Raw genomic sequence first — 19,489 nt, forward strand, 5'->3', positions numbered from 1 at the left:
AGGTTTCCAAGTAAAGTGCAAAACGAGGTAAAAGTGACACCAGTGCTTGACCCCCCCAGCCCCCCCATCCCACTTAAAGTGCAGCAGAGATTAAGTGCATAATACGACACCCCCCCCTCTCTCAAACATGCGCGCGCGTACGCGTACACACACACACACACACACACACACACACACACACACACACACACACACACACACACACACACACACACACACACACACACAGAAATGCCCAAAGGATAGATGGATAACATTTAAGACTAATAACGGCCCCCGAGCCATAGGTTACCCATCCATGCTTTAGGCAGTGGTAAATTGCTATTCTTTTTCTTTTTTCTGCAGGTTGCAACCAACACAATGGACAACCCATTGCTGAAATACAACGCTAAAGAATACTTCTTCAAGGCAGCCTTATGCCACTTCATTGTTGATGAGCTGAACGCAAAGGTAGATAGATGTGTAGCTCCCTAGTGGAATATTGTTGTGTGAGCATTATTCTGTTCAATGACAAGTCAGTCTGTTCAATGACTTTCATTCATGATGACTCCCTTAACACCATTGTTGTGTTTTCAATGTAATATTACATGTCATGTAACATGATCAGACATTATTTGGGGGAAGAAACACTGAACAAAGCAAGCACTGTGCAAGGATACCATCATATTCATATTTTTCATATGGGGTGCCACAGAAAAAGTTTGGGAACCACTGCAATAGTAGATCAGATGTTCAGTAGGTACAGAACCTTGTGTTTGATAGTGGTCCAGTTGTCTTTGCATGAGGTATAATGCTGCTGCTTTCTTTCTCAGCTTGCCATTGAAAAGTATGAAGGGATGTTCCCAGCCTTCACTGACTCAAGAGAATGCAAGCTTTTGAAGGTAAACATTTTGTACATTTCAAACACTTTATCAATAGAATGAGTCAGATTGTTTAATTGATGCTGTTAATTAAGCTGTGTCTGGTTTCCCAATAACCTCTTACTTAGTGCAGTTGACCAAAGGTACAGTAGCTGATGTAATATGTAATATTTTCAGTAGTTTATTTCCATAATTCATGCTGCTCACTCACAAATGATACCCTTTTCCATTAAAACTTACCATCACCATCAAATTATAAGTATTCATTATGACTTGGAAAATTACACTTTTCATACATGAAAAGGTGGGTCCATCATTTTGAATTTCCAGTAACAGACATTTTTAGCTGCAAAACGTACTGTCTTTTGGCCATACTAGTAACGATTAGTTAATTACTTAGTGCATATTCTTGAACAGATCGAATTTGCGAATAGGCAGCACAGTTGCAGATGCATAGTTGCAATGCCTACTCTGGCCACAATCCGACATACCATACCATACCATACCATACCATACCATACCATACCATACCAAAGTTGCTCACTTTCCTGAGTGTGATTGCCAAGCCCATACTTCAGAGATATCTTTGCTTCATCATTCTCAACTGGCTAAAACCATTCCTGGCAAAAACGATATCAGCACATTTGATTCTTATCAAAAAAAAGAACCTTGAAGTCAGTAGAAATAGGGTGAGCAGAGGACTGAGCAAATAAAAACACAGCAGTTTTTTGTAATTGACACATCTTATCTTCAAGACTTAATATTCGCCCTCTAATATGATTAGGTGATTGGGCGATCAGATTAAATGCTCTAGTCTAGACATAACTGCCATTAAAATGAGTCTCCTCCATACACATCCTCCATGACTGCCACAAGTTACCTGCTCCGTGTGCTGAGAAGCACAGACGTTGCCTACCCTCCCAGATGAGATTTGAATTGCGTAACAGTGCCCAGTTTGTCTGCAGTTCAGGCCAGGGCATCCTCAGTGTGGCAGAGGTTAATATGTTGGGGTCATATTTTGCGCCGGCTGATTCGTAAGCAGCTGAAGAAGGCATGCTTTTTTTCCCACAACAACCTAGGAGCCAATTTCCTGCACCAACAACACGAAGCAGTAGTACAGCATTAGCCAACCTAATAGCTGTTATAACAAATACGTGAAAAGTTGGAATGGATCATAGTGTGCCATATCTTTGGATTGAGCTGCAGTCTTTTTTCTGTGTGTGTATAGAAAATGTTATTTCATCTCAAGACATGAAATTTGATAACCCAACAGGACATTTTCCCTGGGTAGTAACAGCAGCAGCGCAGAATGTGAATAGCTTAAATGTAATTCTGAGTTTGATGGCTAAATAAATAAAACAGAAATTGGGCTGCTATGCCACGGTATAATACTGTTTTGAAATTCCACTGATAGCTTCACATCAAAACAAATAGTCCCAGCAGATACGTGGCAGCCATCAATTTGCATGTTTTCAACTCATTAATGGAAATGGGTCTAAACAACGTTAAAGTCACTGCAAGCTCCGCCATGCAAATAAAATAAAACAACAGCTTGCATGACAAACAGAAGGAAATGAATATGTATGAGATTAATGTCAGAATCAACACGCCATGCATTTGGTTTAGCTGAGTAGTAAGCGTATATGTGTGCTCTATACCATTTAATTTATCTGTTGCTGCCTGCTATACTGTCACTGATTTCCATTTGTGGTTTTGATCTGTGTCATTGCTGTGAAGGAGTAGTCTAGGCTTTTGACTAACAAAGTGCCAAACATGAACACTTATGATCTTTGGGACTCAGCTTGCAAATACGCAGAGTAGAAGACACCATAAGAATGTCCAGCTACATATCTATTTCTGGGGTGGTTACATGTTGCTACCCATTAGCCTTAACTTGTATTGCATTATATTAAATTATACACACAACATTCAGAGAGTTAGACATAACGTTTACAAGCATTTACAACTCCATTCACAGGTACTTAAGAGGAGAACAGCGCAAACTAGAAGTGTATGGGAAGTTCAAGGGTACCCAGTGAAGTACACAGGGTATCAGTTGATTAGGCTAATGTAATGTGGATATGCTGACTCACAGGGATCATAGCAGTTGCGTAACGCCGGTCAAGGGGCTTCAGGCCACTCTGTCCTTAAATCCCCCTCACCCTTATTTAAAAATGCCAAACCCATTGGCAAAAGTCTTCAAGAGTGCTATTCGCAAGGAACCCCCTAACCCTAGCAAATCACCAATGTCATTGAGATTCCTTTCGCATACCACCTCTACAAACCCATGGGACACAGCAAGATTTGTTTTGTTTCGTTTTTTTAATGAAATGAAGTGTCTCTAGTTATCCCTCAGGATAATGGATCCTCAAATGCTCTCATACTTTATTATGTCGCTTATTTGAAATTACTTATTTGAAATGCCAGTGCAAATTTTACCTCCAAGCTAGCAGTTAACATTGAGTCCTATGAGACCAGTTAGCCGCCAGCTGGTCTCATTGGACTCAATGTTAACTGCTAGCTTGGAAGTAAAATTTGCACTGCCATACCCAGAGAACGGTTGAAAGTATAGGAGAACGGTAAAACCCTTTTATCTAACTCAGGGGTGTCAAACTCAGGCCCGGGGGCCAAATCTGGCCCGCGGAGTCACTTTATTTGGCCCGCGAGATCATTTCAAATGTGTATTACAGTTGACCCTCATACATCATTAATGTACAGTTTACCAAGACTTGAACATGAAATGTGGTTTTTCTCAGAAGTATGAGCGGGCCCAGGCCAATGACACAGCTCACACTCCTATGCAATACAATATGTGCCAGTGTGTGTGAAATTGAACTATGAGTAAGTGCGTGCCAGCAGGATTTTAGTCCATTTATTACAAATAAATCTTGAGTTCGGCCCTCGACTTCATTCCATATTTTGATTTTGGCCCTCGGTCAATTTGAGTTTGACACCCCTGATCTAACTCAAGGAGAGGAGTAAAATAAGCTTATTTCCAAAATGGGACAGTATCACTTTAAGACCTAGGCAGCCTAGGCAGCCACCTTTAAAACAGACCCCACCTTCTGTATGTCCCCTGAATATACCGTAGCTTAATTTTATTGCAAACGTAATTTGTAAGATTCCTTTGCAAAATATGTCATATTTTATATGAAGCTGCATAACATTAAAATTATGTCGAGGGCCGGATAAAACGGCCTCAAGGGCCGTAAACCCATAAACCCCCGTAAGCCCCACCCCTGCTCTAGAGTCTATTTGGTCACAGAGTACTCTGTACAGTACCCCAATAGAACTAGTAAGAAGACACTTTTCAAGTTGTTGAATTTGATTTGAACATGAAGTATATGAATGCTTGGGTAGTTGTGAATTAACATCTACGACATAGCTCTGGAAAAATGGGTGGCGTCCTACATTTCAGACGATGTGAATTCTCAAAGCTCCTGTCAGATAAATTGCCACGCGTGACAAGGGCTCATCTTGGTAATTGATATACGATATGTTGTTGCTAAAATTACCTTTTACCCCATATACTGTATGTGTCTCAGGAGATATGGTGTCACAGTTAACAGTGTGGAGACAGCTGTGTGTTCAGCAGTAGATTTACAAGGTCTGACTGATGCAGCGTGCTTGAACGGGTTCACTGCAGATATTGTAATTTAGTATAACCAGGATTTGATAGAAGCCTGTACTTCCTTACAAAATAAAGGAGGTGTAATGAAGACCAATTTTTGTCTGAACTAAATTTTGTGTATCGGTAGTTACTGCACTTTGCCTTTGCAGGGCAGTGTAAGCCCTAAGATTTTTTTGTGGTTTGGCTCACCTAAAAAAATGAATCAATAATAGCTTTTAAATGTGCTTACATTGTCTTGGTCTCTATGGGTAAGGCTCCAGAGAGCATGTTAGCATAGCTGTTAGTACATGTTAGTCACTCCATGTGGCCAAACCAAATGATATGGAAATCCTTCCGAGTGCTTATTAAAAGTTTGAAGTGTTGGTTTGACTTTGGCATGCAAACTAAGCACTTGTACTGTGAAAGTACTCAAAAGTGCTCAGAAAAGGCCTTCTTGGTTCTCTGGAGACAAACTCATTAAAATCAGGATTTAGATGCACTTGAAAACATATTTTGGTACGGCTATGATTCTGAAGTTTTATTTAAAGCAAACACTCTTCTATATTTCTGAATTTCCTGTCACCCCTTCAGCTTAGCACATTTCAACAGATGCGAAGCAACTGTGTATAAAACTACCACTAATTCACAACATTTCACAAACATGAAGATGCTTGTATATGCCTGACGCTTGTACCACTGTATCACAGTATCGTATGGCATGGTCACTGACATGGGAATTGGTTGATAATACAAGCTGATGCCATTCTGAATGCAATCATTTGCCGGATTTTGCTGTTTTACCAAATCTGACGTCGTTGTGCACCAGTCTAGTCTATTTCAATTGTCATGCAAACACAATAATGTCACAATAGGTCAATGCCCCATGCAAACACAGAAGAACAACTCCATTGATTGACCTCTGTACTGTATACACAACTATACAATGCACCAGTACACAGCATGGGCTGGTTCTGCATCAGTCAATTGTACCGTTATTAGTGTTTACACAGCTGGTTAAATGTCTGCTGTCATGTTAGTTTGCTCCCTGGTCACAAAGACAAGAATATTGATTTCTATAAAAATGTTTGCCCTCATCATGACATGATATAGGTAAATAACTAAAAATGCAAGCTTATATTTCTGTCATACAATAGTTTGCTGCACATATTTGCCGTGGCCTCTTTGTGCAGATAGGGTCGGCAGCGGGCCTATTCACTGTTTGCTGAAAATACTCAGCTACATCATAACAACATTGCTATGACATTGCTGAGTGCCTTAAGTAACAGATTAAGACATAGCCATTACAATTTTGGTGACAGTAAGGTTTATAACATAGGTTCTGCGCAAAGGGGTTCATATTAAAATTGCATTGTATTCATGTTAACTTTGAAGGTCTGAATTTCTTCTGTTTCAGAAACTCCTGGAGGCTCATGAGGAGCAGAACAGTGAAGCGTACACCGAGGCTGTAAGTTATAAACCCCAAGTCATCACATAGTCTTTTTGGCTTGAGTGCATTCTGTTTCAACAAGTTAACATGCGGTATGGCAACGGGAGGCTACCTTGTGTGTGTGTGTGTGTGTGTGTGTGTGTGTGTGTGTGTGTGTGTGTGTGTGTGTGTGTGTGTGTGTGTGTGTGTGTGTGTGTGTGTGTGTGAGCCCACAGTAATGCAGGTGCAAGTGTAAGGCAGGTCAATTTGGAGCAGTATACTTAGTGATAATAAAACACCACACAATGACTGCACACTTCTGGGAATGTTTTTGAGCAAACTTCAAATCAAGTCAAGTGTACTTAATTGTAAAAAAAAAAAAAATCATGTAACAGGGTTAGCACAGAAGTCTGAAGTTGCTTTTGACCAGTCTCCAATGTGCAGTTAAACTAAACATAGGCCCTACATATATAAGACATTGACGCTCACACACACACACCCACCCACACACACACACACACACACACGCGCGCGCGCACACACAATGTGAAGAAACTTAACTGTGACTTGACTTGACCTCACGCAATGGTTGTGTCGACAGGTTAAGGAGTATGACTCCATCTCCCGTATTGACCAGTGGCTGACCACCATGCTGCTGCGCATCAAGAAGAGCATCCAGGGAGATGCTGGAGACCTGAAGTGAACACCCATATACGTCGTGCAGTGCCATTTCCACAATCCTGATGTGGAACTTTGTTTTGTTTTGTTTTTTCTTTCTTTTTTTCCGTGTGTGTGTGTGCGGCAATCCTCAGTGCGGATCAGAAAAGATTTGTAGTGTGGATGACTTATGGGGTTTTGGTATTACTCAGCCTTTCAGCTGACTTAACACCTGCTGAGCCACATAGCCATCTATCCTTGGAGATTTCTTTCAGTGTCTGTAGCCTAGAGGTTAAGCCATGATCCGCAAATTGTTAATAGTTTTGCACAGCTAGTGTTGGTTGTTTCCCAGTACCGTCATCCATCTAAAAGGGATCCATTTAACCTTTAAAATCTTGGGACTTTTTTTTTTTGTTCTTTTTTTTTTCTCTTGCCGTAATCACTGTTACTGCTGTGTAATAACTGTTTCCAGTGGTCATTAAGTGTCATGTACTCAATAAATGTCTTGCATGATGTGCATTTTGTCGTTTAAAAAAACAAAACAAAAATGTTTACCAAAAGATTATGTGTGTCCAGTTGTAACTTTCGGATCACTTTTGTTATTTGATTTTTATCTTGTTGTGCCATTTTTGTTTGTTTCTTTCCTGGTGTCCTTATTGCAACACGGTTGAAACTGTACATCTATGTTGAAAACAAATTCTGTAAAGAACTAGCTTCCTATAATAGTCGTCTTCAATGTGGGTTTTCACCAATGAAATCACATGAGCGATTAAAAATGATAACGTTATTTTTGGGTAAAATTATGAAACTTTTCTTTTGGTCATTAAGTGTTAAAACGTTGAATTTTAAGTGACCCAGTGACAGTCACAAGGCATGCTTGTGCAATGCTTATCCAGTCTTGACTGCGATAATATAACAGATACACACTAGATGTGATGCATAACATGTAATAATGTCCTCTATTTTTGTGTTATATCCTTTGATCTTTTTTATCTTGATTTATTATCAATAGGAGTGATTGTGTAATTGATCCAATTTATGAATGAAACAATGTCATAATAAACAGTATAGCCTGATAAATGATGACACCCATAATAATGTATGCCTAGTTGTCATCCTCTGGATGCCTTTGTCGTTGACCCCTAATTTATTCCAAGATTCTAATCAGTGCTTAAACGTTTAAGTTGTTAATCTTGGGATATCAACAGAGAGTTGAGGGTAGACACCTGATCAAGATGTAACAGCTGTGGGGAAAATCATGCTTTGCCAACAGCTGAGGTTTGTGCCAGTCAAAGCATATCAGATTTGACAAGTCTGGCTCTTTTTTTCTGGAAGGGGCTACTGTAATTGAGTATTCCACCCTGTTCTATGATTGTTTGTATGATGTGACGAACAGAATAAATGAGAATAATATCACAACATGCACCTGACATGATCAAGTTTTCTTATAAAAGCATGATTGAGTTTCCTTATGAAAAGTGTTCTGGAGCATAAAGATAAATGTTGATTTGGCTGGGAATGTCAAGCCCTTGGTAGACATAACAGGCAAGATGGTAGTTTGTTGTTTTGTTGAATATTCATAGCAAACCTTCCAAGGCAATAAGAGCCAAACACATCCACTCAAAAGAAAATGTGTAGGCCTATCTTCTGCGTTCTAGTGTTGTAGTATGTTGTGGCGATAGCATTTTTTGACATTAGAACGTTCGTGGAGTGAGTTGCAACAATGTATCCATCAATTTGATAGCGGGGCAAAGATATCGCTTGAAGGGAACGTGAAAGACAGTCTAATAGAAAAGTTAGGTATAGATGTTCATTGCGCGTGTGATCACCATCAGATTATTTTGTAGGCCTATAGATAGATTTCAGCGCGGCGTTAACATGGGGCATGCGAAACATGTGGTCGAAACATTCAAGAACACAAAGTTGCCTTGTATGGGAAAATACGTATTGCTGGAGTTTGTCGGAGGAAATATTTTTAGAGCAGCCAATGTGGACACCGGAAAGGAACTGATATGCAAGGTGAAGTCTAGTGGACTATACATACTATGCACATTTTAGTTTTTGAGGGAAAATAATGCATTCTGATATTTTCTTGCCCGTGTCTCCCACAGGTGTTCAACATCACTCGGTACTGGGAATCACTCGCTGCATATTTTCGGGTACCAGTTAACACAAATACAGATCAAATTGTAGACACAGTCTTTGGTGATTCAATGGCCTATGTGTTCTTTGAACACTGTTATGGAGATCTTCACGCATACGTACGGTCCATGAAAAAAATTCGAGAGGACGAAGCAGTCAAACTTTTCCATCAGATAGTTTCAGTTGTTGCACATTGTCACGATTATGGGGTGGTTCTGATGGACCTCAAGTTAAAACGACTCGTCTTCAAGGATGAGGACAGGTATGCCTGATGATTATTGTTGTTGTTATTTATTATTTATTTATTTATAATTCTTATTATTGTTGTTATTGTTATTATTATTATTATTATTATTATTATTGTTGTTGTTGTTGTTGTTCTTCTTCTTCTTGTGATGGCGATGAGTTGCAGTAGTAGTAGTAGTATTTGCTATATTTTTTTCTGAAGAAATTTGGGTTAATCCTCGGTTAATCCTAGTCTAGGCCTTAGGCCAGAGCATTTTGAGAAGCAGAAGATGTGGATAGCCTACACTGGTGGTGTTGTGGATAGATATACTTCTTGCCCTATTGTGTGTGTGTGTGTGTGTGTGTGTGTGTGTGTGTGTGTGTGTGTGTGTGTGTGTGTGTGTGTGTGTGTGTGTGTGCGTGCGTGCGTGCGTGCGTGTGTGAGTGAAAGTGAAAGCCCAACTGGGAAACTCCAACTTCCATTGTCATTGTGACACAGCACTCCACAGCACACAAGTGTTCACTGCACACAACGGAATTGCATTTATGCCTCACCGTGCAAGGGTGCAGCCCCCAATGGCGCCCCAAGGGAGCAGTGCGGTGGGATGATACCATGCTCAGGGTACCTCAGTCATGGAGGAGGACGGGGGGAGAGCACTGGTTAATTACTCCTCCCACCAACCTGGTGGGTCGTGAGTTGAACCGGCAACCTTTGGGCTACGAGTCTGACACTCTAACCGCTTACCCATGACTGCCAAACTGCTTACCCATGACTGCCCCATCACTGCCGTGTGTGTGTGTGTGTGTGTGTGTGTGTGTGTGTGTGTGTGTGTGTGTGTGTGTGTGTGTGTGTGTGTGTGTGTGTGTGTGTGTGTGTGTGTGTGTGTGTGTACTTGAAAGCACTTTGAGTCAATTGTATACTTGTGATATTGTGCTATATAAATACATTTGGACTGATTCTGATTTGATTGATTTGTGTGGGAGACAGTCATGGGTAAGCGGTTAGGGGCGTCAGACTTGTAGTCCAAAAGGTTGCCAGTTCGACTCCCGACCAGCCAGGTTGGTGGGAGAAGTAATTAACCAGTGCTCTCCCCGCATCCTCTTCCATGACTGAGGTACCCTGAGCATGGTATCATCCCACCGCACTGCTCCCTTGGGGCGCCATTGGGGGCTGCACCCTTGCGCGGGTGAGTCATAAATGCAATTTCGTTGTGTGTAGTGTGCAGTGAACACGTGTGTGCGCCATTGGGGGCTGCACCCTTGCACGGGTGAGGCATAAATGTAATTTGGTTGTGTGTAGTGTGCAGTGAACACGTGTGTGCTGTGGAGTGCTGTGTCACAATGACAATGGGAGTAGGAGTTTCCCAGGTGGGCTATCGGTCTGGGGATAGGTTAGGCATTGCTTTTACCCTGTAGGTACTGGCTACAATGAACTCAGTCTGTGGTGATTTGGAGGGTGTGTTGTAGCTTCAAAATCCATATTGTCACTGTAGAATAGTGTTCTTCTGACACACTTCTTACACTTACATTTTTGTAGACGTCACTTGAGACTGGACACTTTAGAGGATGCCCATGTATCGGAGCAAGAAGGAGGTGACTGTCCGGCCCGTAAGCACGCCTGCCCCATCTACACCAGCCCTGAGACCCTGCAAGAAGAGGAAGAAGAAGGGGTGAGGGTGTCTTCGGGCAAAACTGCAGACGTGTGGTGCTTGGGAGTCATGCTCTACACCATCCTGGTGGGACACTATCCTTTCAACGATATGGATCTCACCTCCCTCTTTCGGAAAATCAAGCGGTGCAAATTAAGTCTTCCAGACATGCTGTCTCCCAAAGCCAATTGCCTCCTCCACAGCATCCTTCGATCAGATCCACTGGAACGGCTGACAGCCAGGGAGATACTGGACCATCCCTGGTTTTCCACAAGTGCTCTGACTGGAAACATGCGAGGGGATGCCTCTGAGGCACGGGATCAATTGGTGCCAAACATACCCTGCTGACTGGAAAAGGGGGGGGTGATTTGGAGAAATGTTTGAGTGTACCAGGGCTCACTGTGTTGTGCTGTCTAGAATCGTTTGACCTTATTGGGCTGAGTTGGAAAATTTCTTTCAAAGACATTTCAGAAAAATAGTGCCCTCAACTTTGCCAGCTATAAACATGAGATTATAGAAGTGTTTCCAACTGTAAACGTCAAGTCTTAGAGGCCTGATTAACAAAACAGTTCTGTGCACTGTCAGCCTGTTTCTACTGACCTACAGCGGCCAGTAGATGGCACTATAAATACATGAAAACAGCTGTGGCTGTGGCTGGTCCCCTTGAATGAATGTGTGTGTGTGTGTGTGTGTGTGTGTGTGTGTGTGTGTGTGTGTGTGTGTGTGTGTGTGTGTGTGTGTGTGTGTGTGTGTGTGTGTGTGTGTGTGTGCGTGCATGTGCGTGTGTGTGCGTGTGTCTGTTTGTGCATGTGTCTGTGTGTGTGTTTCTTTGTACATATTTGAATGTTTTTGCTACATCTTTGCATTTCCAATTTGCTTGAAGGTTACTCTACAATAGACATGGCGATTAATTTGGTTGCATTAATGCACCTGTTGCTTTTGATGATAAATGCCTCTATTCATTTTTAACGTCCTTGCTGTCCTGTTTTTTTTTTGTCTGTATGTTCTTGAAACATGGATGCCTATTAGACCTATAACCTGCGTATGGTAGGCCCCACAACAACTCATTTTTGTGCCTTGGACCATACAGTCCATGATTAGGACAGAGGAGAAAGGACAGGAAAGGGTTGGGAGAGGGAGAGACGGGGTAGGTTTGGGACCCAGGCCAGATTTGAACCTGTGTCCCCATGGACAATGTGCCTGTAGGCCCACCACTAGAATTATTAGTATTACATAATAGGTATATTGTTATTACTATCATTATTGCTTATACACAATATATAATGCGAATTTGGCTTTCCAGTTATGATTTTCACAGGGCTCCACTGTCACCACTAATGCGCGCGCACCCCCCCCCCTTTTTTTTTTTCAGCCAATGCCTCCTATGAACAATGAGGGGCGCTATTAGACTGCGTGTCATTAACCCTGAAGGGGGAGGAGCGGACTAGGAAAGAAGCCGCTGTACGCTGAGTGTGTGTTGAGTACGTGTGTATGTGTGACCAGGCCATCGCCCGCTCCCATACGCCGAGGCTGCGAAAACACTGGGAATTGGAGAGCTCATAGCATCTGCCAACAGCGTTCACTTCGCGGACAATTCATTACTCAAACGAAGTAGTTGTGTGCATCTGAATGGGCACAGAAAGTGTCAGAAGCCGTGCTGTCGCCTCATGCTAGCTGCGTAACGTTAGTTTAGACTGACAATGAAACAAAAGCTTGCAATGTGTCAGCGGGAACATCCCAATTAAAAACGCCACTGAAAATACTAGGACACCGGAGCTGTAATTTACGAGGTAAGACTAATGCAGTTGATAACATTGAATACATCTGCTACAGTGAATAACACTTGTCATCTACGTCTGGTACGGTTTTGCATAATTCTGGGCATGACGGACCTGGGTGTGTGGTGTGGTATCCTAAGTTATATTCCGTTTTTAAAGCTTTATTTCTGTGTGCGTCTGCTCCGCGTGCGAGCAAGCTCTAGGCTTAAAAACCTTTTCAGGAGAAAGGTCCTGGCACAGCGAGACATCGTGCCCAACTAACGTAGTGCAGCCTACTTCTGGGAAGTCGAAATAAATGGCTGGCAGGTTTAAAATCTTACCAGTGCGGGGAACGAAACAGTGTTTCTAGTAGCAGGTGTCTCCGGGTTCCCACCACTCTGTGTGGAGGAGAGGCTACATTGTAGCATACATGTGTAGCCTGTTCTCTTTGGGTCTTTTCTCAGCTTGACCATTAGTGGCTTTGTTGATACCCAGCTCTGCTGGAGATGTTTTTATTTGGTTAAAAAAATAATTAATGATTGCCATGCCAAATCAACAGCTGACTTGATCCCATGACCACTGATGTAATGACTCATTTAAATCAGTTCTATGACATTTTTAGGGTGCTGATATCACAGTCTGAGTAGATGTTCTGCTACACAAAAGAGCCCTAGTTCATAGCATGTTGATACATTTGCCTATAATGCTGTAACATTGAGTTGCTCAGATATGACTAGCAACAGTGATTGAGGTAGGTTGACAGGCTCTTTCTGTTCCATTCACCAGCTTTGACAAAAAAAAAACCTAACTCTTATTTTAACAGGGTCATGATCACGACTTGTTTATCAGCCTTAGTCAGATGTGTTGCATAATAGTCAAAATGACAGTTCTTGGGAAGTTAGAATAAGTGAGCACTATTTTCCTCCTCGTGTAGGAAGAAGTCTTGACTGTCCTCTTACTTTCAGATGGCAGCCCTGTCAAGAGTTCTGGGTCCAGTTGGAGGACTGTCGTTGTTTCTCCCTGCTTCTTTGTGTTCAAGAAGTTTTGTCTGAAGTCTGAATAATAACATTGTTATGCATGTATATTTATAGAGGCTAGACTGCATTCTTTCTTCACCTGTGCTTGTGAAGCCGAAGGCCATGTTTGAACGAGGTTTTATTCTTTTCTCCCTTAATCCCAAACAGAGCAGAGAAACACATCACTATTAACATTTCAGAACAGAGCATGGCCGTAGGGCTATGGTTAATTTTCTCTTGTCATTTCTGTTGGGATGTTAAAACGGAACAGCTGTCCTCAGTATAAAATGCAAAATAACACTTGTCAATCATAGACGGAACGGATAGTGTGCATTATTAGAACCACATTCACAACTTTTTTCTCTCTCACAATACATATAGAGTTGTATTAACTCTTATTTGAAGGCATGAAACATAATGCTAAAAAGAGGACAAAAACAATAACATCATCAAAGTGTAATATGTATTGACTGAAACCTCTGGGTGTCATATAAAACATGGTACAGTTTTCTCCCTACTTGTGGTGTTTGTGTTTGCTTTTGCTCCGTGACAAGTGTGCACTTGAATGTGTGGAGAATGGAGATGAGTGTGCGATGTGCAAAGCCGTTTTATATTGAGTTTGCCTTGCAAGCACACAGTTGGGACTTTTGAGACACATGATCACATCTTTTCAACAGCAGGCATCTATTTTTTTGTGTTGTGTGGTGATTGTGGTGTGTTTATAGTCCTGGTAAATCATCTCAGCGCTTGTCTCTCCATCACACCTCTTTATAATGTCCTTGTGCTACTGTAACCAGGAACCTAATGTCTTGGCCCACACGTCACGGATCATGACTCTAGACTGTAGTTCATTTGGCTCTCAAATCCTGTCTGTAACATACAGTACTGTCAGGTAGACCATTAATACATAGTTTTTAGTAATCATTCTTATCAGTACCACCTTGTCAGTGTCCTTGTCAGTGTCAAGTATCTTGAGTGTGTGTGTATATGTGAGAGCAATGCAATATATGAGGAAATGATACAGTAACACAACACACCATGCAATTTGTGCATTTATTGTCATTTGAATAACCCACTTGTCTCTGAACCACACTGGCAACCTATGGGTATACTAAGAAATACATGCAGGCGAGTGCTGGGATACAGAGTTTTTTTTATATCCAGAAAGATTATTGGAGGATGACATTAGTGAGTTCAGTTGTGTTTTGAATTAAATCTCTACAGGGCAGCGGCAAACGCATACTGAAGCTCTCTGCTCATCCCCACTCTATGTCCACACACGCACACACACACACACACACGCACACACACGCACGCACACACACACACACACACACACACACACACACACACACACACACACACACACACACACACACACACACACACACACAGATTGCATGAGGAGGTTTGCTCGCAAGCAGCACAGCAGGTACTGGTGATTGGCCAACCATCAGTCACTTCATCAGACTTCCCCTCTGGTGCCACATCCACCAAGCTGAGTTTTCTTACATGGGTCATATATGTCCAGCTGCTTTCTAAATGGACCTCTTTGAGCTGAGCGCTGCTCCGGCTTACCTGGTAAGAGATAACTGTATCTGCTGTGGTACAGTATCTCGGCTTTAATGCCTGCTTAGACGATATTGACCACTTCAGTAGATTTGGATAAAAAAAGAAGATATATCCCACTGGATGTATTATTTAAGATTAATATGGAGTTGTGTTTGATGGTGAAGCATCAATAACATCCGTCTCCCCTCTCTCTGTCTCTCCATGTCTGTGTGAAGCTGTGCAATACAATCACATTTACTAGGTAGACAAGGAAATACATGGACAAAAAATTCGAGATGTAGTTTATTGAAGTGTAAGTCTATTTAATAATCATGATTTACCCTTTTCACTGATAACTTAAAACCTCCTTCATGTCATATCTGGAATTAATGAATGTGCTGTTGTGTATGCTGCTCAGTGGTGCCTATCTGCATTATGAGAAATGTCAATTTCTATAGGAATGTAGTTGAACAGGTATTTAAAGACATTTAACGAGCCTTTAATGAATCAATATAATAAACTGAATTAGTTATATTACCACACAATTTCCACTGTTCCCACAATAATTATTTCAGTGTATGATAAAATGGCATTTTAATGTATAGGAAATGAGTACTTGGAAATGAATAGTTCATATAGACCAGGGGTTCCCAACCTTTTTCAACTTGGGACCCACTCGAAATTGTCAAAAAATGTTCGGGGCCCACCTCTGACCCAATTAAGAATAAAACTCAAATAAATCAGCAGCAACACACACCAAAATATGATTATAATTTTTGGAAAATTATTTCAATGCCCACTTATACACAATACCTTCAGGTTGGTAATCACTGATATAGACATTTTAGAAAATTATTGTTATATTATTATGAAGGAACAGACTAACATTTATTCAATTTTATTGCTGCACCCTGTGAATAGTTCACAAATGCTGACTCCATACAAAGGGAATCATAACCTTTGAACACTGAAACAGTTTGATTGCATTTCAAAAGAGGACACCCTTATTTAAGTCCATGATTTCAGCTGTATAGACGTACGTCCTTCCTTGGTTACTGCTGTTGATCCAGCCACATCTAATGTATTTACCATTCACCCCTTGCCTCCTTGGATGGGAACTGAACACTGGTCTCTCTCCATGCCAAAACCTACACTGCAGACAGTCAGACAGTCAAATTAAATGGCTGGCATGTAGTTTGACCACTGAAACAATGGCTGGAGGGGTTATGATATTTTTCGCATGAAAAGCTGAACTTAAAACAAAACTGTTAGTGAAGACTGACTCTAACACCGTGGAGCCCTGCAATACATTTGTGAGTATGTGTGATTAAATAGGTTTTTGCACATTTCTTCTAAATACTGTGTGGTTTGGAAGATAGAAGTGAAATATTCTGCAGCTGACTGAAAGATAAACAATGTCACCAATATAACCCCTGAAGCATGTAATAATTATTTTTTCCCCAGATTTTCTATCCAATTAACTGAATGTTTGTTTTCATTTTCACAAATAATTCCTTCACGCAAGTGTTTTGTGAGCCACACATTGTGCTTTTTAGTACGAGACATTTTCCTATTTATTTGTTTGTTTTTGTTGTGTAGCTCAAATAATACTTGGAAAGTTAATAGTTAGTTGCTTTTTGATTTAATTTTTTTTGTCATTTCCTTTTTCAATCAACAGATTGAAGAATTTGGGGGAAGGGATAAGAATCACCTTTGATGGCGATGTGATTCCACCAGAGCTGTCCTTCTTCGGTGAGTACCTTTGCCTCAGACGGACCATATTAGAACCAGCTGTAATGTGGCAGCATACTATATGGCTCTTTATTGGTGTGCCTACATGATGTTGTGAATATTTACAATCAACTGTGTAACACTTTATTTTAATGGTTCACAGTGTAATAACCAGTGTAACAATATTTAATACCATGTAATACCAGTGTAATACCATGGAACATCCTAGATGTAAGTGCAAAATTGGTACATGGTGTTACGCTGGTATTACATGGTATTAAATATTGTTACACTGGTTGTTACACTGTACCTAATGTGGTAGATCCACTGTAATAGTGAGCCATTAAAATAAAGTGTTACAAACGTTGTTAATGTTCATTGTTTCAACAAACATTTGAACAAGCTATTCGTATACGTATACAGGTTGTTCCCATGTGCAAAGCCTTGGCAGTAGTGTGTGTGTGTGTGTGTGTGTGTGTGTGTGTGTGTGTGTGTGTGTGTGTGTGTGTGTGTGTGTGTGTGTGTGTGTGTGTGTGTGTGTGTGTGTGTGTTGTTCGTCACTGTTACCGAGCATGGTCATTCCCATGTCTTCTTTTGCGATTTTGAAGCTTTCGCCGTCTTAACTGAGAACAGGTGGGAATGAGTGTGTTTAGATAAATTGCCCACAGTAGCACATGGGCTGCTGCTGTTTGCCTTGTTTGCCCTGCTCCTAGGAATGAGTAACGCAGAAACAATTCTCCGTTAGCGCTAATTGTTATTACCGCTAGCGTATGGTAGGTGAGCACTCCTGGTCAACATAAGGCTGATGACTCTTAATGATTCATAATGCTTCAGGAAGCCCCATCACTGCATCACTGATCTGACCGCTGCTGGAGGAGTATGACTGTTGGCACACTACAGCGTCCATGACCCTAAGCATCCTTTAGCCTCATGCATTGAGGAGGGAGAAGGAGAAGAAAGGCCCTTTGATTTCACAGACAATTGCCAACGCTTTGGCAACCCCCATTGTTCTGTGTGCAATGGCAGTGTGCGGGTGGGGAAAAAAGCGCCAAGCTCTGGCACTGGTAGCATGCGGCGCGTGTGTTGTTTGGGAGGTGTTGGGGAGCTAAGTACCAGGGGGGCCCGAGCTATCATGCTGTGACCCCTGCTGTGCTGCTTCGCCCAAGGGGGTCGTAACCCCCTTTTTCGCCCGGGCTCCAGACAACTTAATTACCACGTAGCCGTGATGTATGGACACAGATTACAGGGAGCATCCAGCCCCAAAGTGGGAAGTGGGGTGTGTTTAAGAAAATAGCAGTGTTTCCCCAGATTTCCATTGGGGATGTGTTTGATCTTCCCCACTATGGTTACAATGCAAATGGGAGCCGGGGGGATCTGGAATCACATGTTCAGACATTGATGTTGTTTTTGTTGCTGCTGCTCCTGTCTCGTTGCTCTGCTACAATTATATCATCCAAGACATTCGTGGTTATAAATAGAGACTTTTTGGTCTTTCTGCCAAGGTTGTTTGCTGTCCAAACATCAGGCCCATCTTGATAAAGTGGACAGAATCACCTCTCTGTGTAGTCAGGTTGTTATTAGCGAGGAAGGGCTGCATTTTTTGATGCCAGTCATATCATCCACACGATAAAAAATGCGGTGTTAATTCAACACTTTAGAGAGTCAATTTTAGCATCTTCTAACCTAGCCTTCTAAACGAGTATTTGATCCCAGAGTGGTCTCTAAGGTTGAATTAACACTGCATTTTTTGTTACGGTGCATTATTTATTTTTTGTAAAGCACGCTTGAGAGCTGGGCAGTAGAGGTTGCCTAGCGCAGCTGACCCCCTGAGGCTAATGGAATGCACTGGGTGAAAAAAAGTGACAGGCTTCAGTGTTTGTGATGGAGCACTTAGGAATAGTCAACAATATCATTGGCGTCCTGCTCTGCTGGTGTGCATTAAAAGACAGAACTGGCATGTTGTGATATATTACTGTCAAAAGTCACTTAAGACTGTTGAAGAACTTATAGACATCTGTGTAACTGGCGAGATGAGTGAATGGACTTAGACATATTCTGTATGCCCCCCCCCCCATTCAAATTCTGCTAGAAAGACTGAAAGGCCACCTGGAATTTCTGTATCGGAATACTGTTAACCTTGGCCAAAAATACACCATGCTGGCCATTTCCCCCCCCCCAGATTCCTGAGATATATGCAGATGATGCAGGTTTTTGCTAAAAATACTTTAAACTGACAAGGCAGCGCAGGTAGAAAAGCTTTCTTCCCTCTCTCTCTCCCTTCCTCCCCCTTTGTGACCTTGCAAAACAATCCGAGTACCTTGTTTAACTGCCACATACGTCTCACCTTTAGACACACACAGCGCTGCAGTGTCACCTTCTACTGTCTGCTCCAATGAAAAGTGATCATAGCTCAGGACGAGGCAGGAGTCTGCTGGCGCACGGAGACAGACATCACAATACAGTACACAGTACAAGGCTCTGCTGTATTTTGGTAGACATACCCCTGACCTCTGAGACTGTGTTCCAGAACATAGTAGACAGTTAGGCAGCTGAGACCAACATTTTAATGCCATTTTTTTATATTAATTTAACAATTTCCTCTTGTTTATAGACAACAGGTCTCAAGAGATTTGCTGTGAAAACAGGAAAGGACAAATAAGGTCAAAGCAATTATATAATCAGGAATTATGTAATAAATAAATAAATTAGATCACCTGCTTCATTGGGCTCGTATTCTAGAATTATTACCGCATCCTTGCACAAAGAAGAGACCATTTGCGCATACAGGCCAGATTGTGCATGTAAGTCTTACACTTGCACAGCTTGCACATTGACACATTTATGCAATTGCACATACTGCTTTTA

General features: G+C 41.6%; 3 protein-coding genes across 5 annotated transcripts in view; all 3 read left to right on the plus strand.

The window, feature by feature from the left end:
- napba (N-ethylmaleimide-sensitive factor attachment protein, beta a) overlaps positions 1–7,972 on the plus strand; it is a 14,741-nt gene extending 6,769 nt beyond the window's left edge. For both annotated transcript variants that reach the window (XM_063184472.1, XM_063184471.1), the window contains 4 exons: positions 346–450; positions 813–881; positions 5,885–5,935; positions 6,498–7,972. In XM_063184472.1, the coding sequence (XP_063040542.1) occupies positions 346–450; positions 813–881; positions 5,885–5,935; positions 6,498–6,599 (327 nt within the window). In that variant the 3' untranslated portion in view covers positions 6,600–7,972. The remainder of the gene's footprint in view (positions 1–345; positions 451–812; positions 882–5,884; positions 5,936–6,497) is intronic.
- A 288-nt stretch (positions 7,973–8,260) lies between these two features.
- LOC134470199 (tribbles homolog 2-like) lies at positions 8,261–11,208 on the plus strand. Its single transcript, XM_063224226.1, has 3 exons — positions 8,261–8,572; positions 8,665–8,957; positions 10,458–11,208. The coding sequence occupies exons 1-3, from the start codon at positions 8,360–8,362 to the stop codon at positions 10,915–10,917; spliced, it is 966 nt and encodes a 321-aa protein (XP_063080296.1). The 5' UTR covers positions 8,261–8,359; the 3' UTR covers positions 10,918–11,208.
- Positions 11,209–12,070: 862 nt separating this feature from the next.
- Positions 12,071–19,489, plus strand: part of LOC134435475 (kelch-like protein 29) — a 161,714-nt gene continuing 154,295 nt past the window's right edge. For both annotated transcript variants that reach the window (XM_063184476.1, XM_063184475.1), the window contains exons 1-2: positions 12,071–12,359; positions 16,572–16,645. The gene's annotated coding sequence lies outside the window, so the exon portion shown is untranslated. The remainder of the gene's footprint in view (positions 12,360–16,571; positions 16,646–19,489) is intronic.

Source organism: Engraulis encrasicolus, chromosome 19 (assembly GCF_034702125.1).
Source record: "Engraulis encrasicolus isolate BLACKSEA-1 chromosome 19, IST_EnEncr_1.0, whole genome shotgun sequence".
NCBI classification, from domain to species: Eukaryota; Metazoa; Chordata; class Actinopteri; order Clupeiformes; family Engraulidae; genus Engraulis; species Engraulis encrasicolus.

Coding starts and splice junctions, on each gene's coding strand:
- LOC134470199 (XM_063224226.1), top strand. CDS start 8,360: ATGTTCATTGCGCGTGTGATCACCATCAGATTATTTTGTAGGCCTATA. Junction 8,573..8,664: donor GAAAGGAACTGATATGCAAG/GTGAAGTCTAGT, acceptor TGTCTCCCACAG/GTGTTCAACATCACTCGGTA. Junction 8,958..10,457: donor GTCTTCAAGGATGAGGACAG/GTATGCCTGATG, acceptor ACATTTTTGTAG/ACGTCACTTGAGACTGGACA.